The sequence below is a fragment of the Merops nubicus genome, unplaced genomic scaffold (assembly GCF_000691845.1).
Source record: "Merops nubicus isolate BGI_N331 unplaced genomic scaffold, ASM69184v1 scaffold37680, whole genome shotgun sequence".
Classification (NCBI taxonomy): domain Eukaryota; kingdom Metazoa; phylum Chordata; class Aves; order Coraciiformes; family Meropidae; genus Merops; species Merops nubicus.
The window spans coordinates 1,317-6,228 of record NW_008585580.1 but is presented as its reverse complement, the minus strand read 5'-3'; the positions used below and the strand labels follow the sequence as shown (position 1 = coordinate 6,228).

The window sequence follows — 4,912 nt, the reverse complement described above, 5'->3', positions numbered from 1 at the left end:
AGAGGGAACAGCCTCAAGCTGGGCTTAGGTTGGACACGAGGGACAATTTCTTGTTCCCAGCCCCTTGCAGGGCTCCCTCTGGCCAGTGCCAGGAGTGGTGGTAGCCACCAGCCCTGCTTGGTGGCCAGGGTGGCATCTGGGTGGCATCACTGTGTGCCCAGCTGCTCTGGAGATGCTGCCTCCCCCCTGCCTCTCTGGGAGCCTCGTTAATTACAGCAATTTACAAATTGCTGTTGTGGAACTGACTTCATTGGAAAGAGTTAAAATATTTAGCTTGATTGAACATCTGCTACCCTTAATTCAGGGTTTATTTAAGGGGAGCTTCTGCTGCTGTTGCTGTTATGGGCCTGGATTTCCTCCTCTCCACGTGCCAGTGGGGCTGGAGATGGTCCCACGCCCTCCCTGGTGGCTTTTCAAAGAATCCTAGAATCATTTAGATTAGAAAAGACCTTTAAGGTCATCAAGTCCAACCATCCTCCCAGCACTGCCAGGTCCCCACTGCCCCGTGTCCCTCACCCCACATCTCCACAGCTTGGAAACCCCTCCAGGGGTGGGGACTCCACCAGTGCCCTGGGCAGCCTGGGCCAGGGCTTGACAACACTTTTGGGGAAGAAATTTTTCCTAACATCCAACCTAAACCTCCCCTGGGGCAACTTGAGGCTGTTTCCTCTTGTCCTATCACTTATTCCTTGGGAGAAGAGCCCAACCTCCATCTGAAGCATATACAGAAGCATCCTTTGTGTGCCCCACTCCCTGAAACCCCGCTCCAGGCTCAGCACCCCCAGCTCCCTCAGCTGCTCCTCCCCACACTTGGCCTCTAGCCCCTTCCCCAGCAGCTTCATCACCCTTCTCTGCCCACGCTCCAGCCCCTCAAGCTCCTTCTTGGACCTAAAACTAAGGTTAGGTCACCCCAAAAAGGTAGCACAGCCTGGCTATCCCCCCACGGGCACCACGCTGGAGCTCCACAGGGCTTCCCCACCAACTTCCCACCCCCTGAGCTGGAGCTGGGGCTCCCCCAGGCAGGGACCAGGGTCCCACCTTTGCCCTGCCAGTGGGCGTGGGCGGCGAAGCCGATGTGCCCCCCGAATTTACGGTTGAACTCGGCCATGAGAGCCTTGTAGGGGTTCCTGATGAGCAGGATGGCAGCGTCGAAGGCCTCGATCTCCTTCTGCCCACTCTCGTGGGTTTTGATGCAGATGGTCCTCCCGCTGCGCCAGTGGTCCCGTTCACCCTTGAACCCTGTCAGGAGACAGCAAGAGGAGAGCCTGCTGCCTACCCACGGAGGAGAGCTGGGGAAGAGGAAGGATTTGGGAGGGGGGGGAATCAGCTGGGTGAAGGTAACTGGGGCTGGAAGGAGAATTTCCATCCTTCTCCCACCCCGAAAGCAGTTATGGATCCAAGTGAGGAGCGACGAAATCCACAGAGGAGAAGGTGGGAGCAGGGATGGGGCTTGAGCAGGGCTGTTTTCTCGCCAGGGGTGCTCAGCTCTTCTCAACAGGAGCTTCTACAGCAGCCTGGCACTGCCCACCCCATGGCAGGGGGTGCTGGTGGGAGTTTGCACCATCAGCTCACCCTGTGCTCGTGCTGCTGGGGTCAAAAACGCTCTTACAGCCCTGACCACAGCATTTCAACCCCCTTAATGCATGAAGAGCAACCCCCTCCATGCCCATGGAGCTACAGTGATGCCATGAGGGGGGTCCAGAGGGGACTGGCATCCCCCTTGAGCCCCCCCCCAGGGTGTCAGGGCTGAGCCCAGCACTGTCCCAGCCCCTCTGTGCCCCCAGACCTGCAAAGCACAACCCAGGAGTGGTGTGTTGGTGGGAGATGAGGAGCTGTAGGACATCAATCACAGATGGGTCCTCTGCTCCCTCAGCCACGCCGTGCTGCTCTGCCCATTGCCTGGGTACCTCCAGCCTCTCCAGTGAGGAATAAACTCAGGGAGATGAGAAAAACCTCACCAAGGTTCTTTCCTGGTGATGCCCCCCTCTGTGGGATGCCCAACACCAGCAGCACCCTGGCCTGGGTGACAGTGCCAGGGGCTGATGCAATCAGGGCTCCCCCTCTCCATCTCTGAAAGGTTGAATCAGGCAAATCTCCAAGAGATTTTCCCCTTTTTAGGGGATTTTGGGTGCAATTCCAGTCGGCTGCACCTCTACCCTGGCTACAGACCCCACCAGCTACGTGGGTACCCTCACGGCTGAGGAGGAGAGGAGGATTTCCTCTCAGAGCTGCAGAAAAGGAAGCAAAAGAAGGAGAAACCTTCAGAGTGGAAGAATAAAACTATTATCAACAGCTATAAAAGGGGGGAATTGGTGTTTTCCCTTCCCCTTGCAGTATGATGGGTTATGGAGCTGTTTTCTGCCTGAAAAAGCTTCCTGCCTGTCTCCAAGCTTTTTTTTTGGCTTTAAATTTACCCTCACTGCTTAATTCAGGTGCCCTGGATGCCCACATGGCACCACCCACTCCAGGGGCCCTGGCACGTCACTGTTATTCCCTGCAGCTCCCTGGGAAGCACGTGGGGATATTTGTCCTCCCACTGGGAAGCTGGAAGGCTGCAACAAGTCCTCCTCCCCCCACAGCTCCTCACTTTATGCCTCAGACTTTATGTCTGGAGCCCACAGACACCAGCTCCTGGCAAAATTGGGGCAAAACTTCCCCATTGTCCTTGTCATGGGGGGGAAAAAAACGCAGGAATCGCTTTGTCTGCCAAGGTTGGAGCTGCTCCAGTTCCTCCCCTAGAAAGTTCCAACCCCCCCAGCAGCTTAAAACCCACCAGAATGATGGAAGAACCCCCAAATTGCTCCCTGCCAAGGTCAGGGGGCAGCACGGGGGGACAGGGCACACGTGACGTGGGGTCCCTCTGAACCAGGACACATCCCCACCCAGCAGCATCGGTGGTACCCAGCCTTGCCCCCATCTTCCTGCAGCCCCAAGGGATGGCAGCAGGACCTTCTCCCAGCTCAGGTGGGCCCAGCAAGGAGCTCCCCTCTCACCTTTGTTGTAGAGAGAGCCATCGAAGTAGTAGCTGCCCGTGTAGAAGCCTGTGGCCAGCTCGATCAGGTGCCTTGCCCACGTGTTGCCAGCACCAGGGAAGCTGGCCAGGGCCACCAGCTGCTTGGCACGGGTTGGGAGGAACCTCCTGTCCATGCAGCGGTTGTCTGTGGGGAGAAGAGCCCATCAGGGAACGTGCTTCTCCTACAGAGCTACTCCTCTTCCTCCCAGGAAGGGGCTGGGGCAGGGTGTGAGGAGGTGGCTGCTACGGGGAAAGGCACCTAAAGCACCTAAGGGCGGCCCAAAGAGTCCTAAACACCCCCAAAAATCCCTCAATACCCCCAAAAGTCCCAAGAAGAGGGCAGGAGCTGCTCTGCCACGTGATGAGGAGACAGTGAATAACCCAGGGGCATCTGCCAAGCATCCCTCCTGCTTTTTATAGCATTTCCAGCACGGCCTGGGATGCCAAAGTGGGGATCCTGTGATGGCTGAGCTGCTCTGAAGCAAAACCACCTGAATTTGGGGCCTCCCTTGCTCCCTTCAGCCCTCTCCTCTCCCACTAAGAGGTTTCCCCTCGCCCTGTCCTTCCCCATCCCCACTGCTGGGCCCTGCAGGGTGGTGGAGGACAGGAGCCAGCTCTGCCCAACCTCCCGGGGACTCGCTGCCTGGCCACAGCTTTTTTCCCCCCCTCTTTGTCCCCAGAGCCTGTCCCCTCTGTCTGGCCAAGCCCTAGAGGGTTCACTGGCCAGCTGCAGCCTCTGGCTTGCTGGTGCTACCAGAGGCAGATGGCAAAGGGCTCTCTGCTGCTGCTGAGCCAGGCAGCAACTCCAGCTGCTCGCTCAGGAGAGGCTCCACTGCCCAGGGAATTCAAGTAAAAGATCATTTTTAATGAAAGCCAAAGAAATGCTGCAAGCCCAGGCTCTCAGGCATCACTGGGAAGGGGGTCAGGGCACCCCTGGCAAGGGTCCCTGGCTGGCATTAGGTGGGTGAAGTCACCTTGCACTTGGGTCTGGTAGACCAGGAGGAACTCGGCGGTGCCACAGCTCTCGAAGTCCTCGCCGGGGCATTTCTGGGCACAGAGCTGCTCATCCTCCCTCTCGTGCAGGGTGAAGAGGGTGGTGGGGAAACCACAGTGGCAAGTGGTCCCTGCCAGGGCTGCCAACGGGTACTCCTGCAGGGCCAGGGGAGGGAGGGCAGCTGGGAGGCATCACCCCCCCAACCTGCCCCTCAGCGCCCCTGGAGCCGTGGGATCAAGTGGGACCCAACGATGCTCCTGCCCAAACCCTCCCCCTCTCCCCAGGGTATCTGCTGCCCCACGGGGAGCTGTGGTCCAGTCCCACCCTGCAGCTGGGATGCATCAGTTTGAGCTTTGGTAGTTTGGATAACACATAATTAGGACAGTAAATCAGATTAAAATTTATCCCGTGTGACCCTTGCCAAAGACTCTTTAGATGATTGAGCTTTTTGACCTTTTACAAGAGGAGGTTGAGGTTGGGTGTGAGGAACAATTTCACCCCCTTTGAGGGTTGCCCAGGGCTGTGCCAGGCTGCCCAGGGCAGTGGTGGAGTCCCCACCCCTGGAGGGGTTTCCAAGCTGTGGAGATGTGGGGTGAGGGACACGGGGCAGTGGGGACCTGGCAGTGCTGGGGCAATGGTTGGACTCCATGCTCTCAAAGGTCTCTCCCAACCAAACCAACTCCATGATTCTACAGTTCTGGCCCTCACATGTCTCTGTATCCATCCAGACAGAACATATCCACACTCACACCCACATGTTCCCCTCCCATACAATCCCTGCTCCCACTGCCCGTGGGATTGGGACCAGGAGCAGCACCAGGACCAAGAACAGGACCAAGACTGGGACTAGGACAAGGATCAGGGCCAGGATTGCAACTAGGACAGGGAACAGGCCTGGGCAAAGG

The 4,912-nt window shown here is 57.8% G+C and overlaps 1 protein-coding gene across 1 annotated transcript in view; it reads right to left on the bottom strand.

Moving 5' to 3' along the window:
* Window positions 1–1,038: 1,038 nt before the first annotated feature.
* Window positions 1,039–4,912, bottom strand: part of WSCD2 (WSC domain containing 2) — a gene marked incomplete at both ends in the record, with an annotated part of 5,102 nt that continues 1,228 nt past the window's right edge. Inside the window, 3 exons of the mRNA XM_008947892.1 lie at window positions 1,039–1,239; window positions 2,994–3,158; window positions 3,988–4,162. Coding sequence (XP_008946140.1) covers window positions 1,039–1,239; window positions 2,994–3,158; window positions 3,988–4,162 — 541 coding nt within the window. The remainder of the gene's footprint in view (window positions 1,240–2,993; window positions 3,159–3,987; window positions 4,163–4,912) is intronic.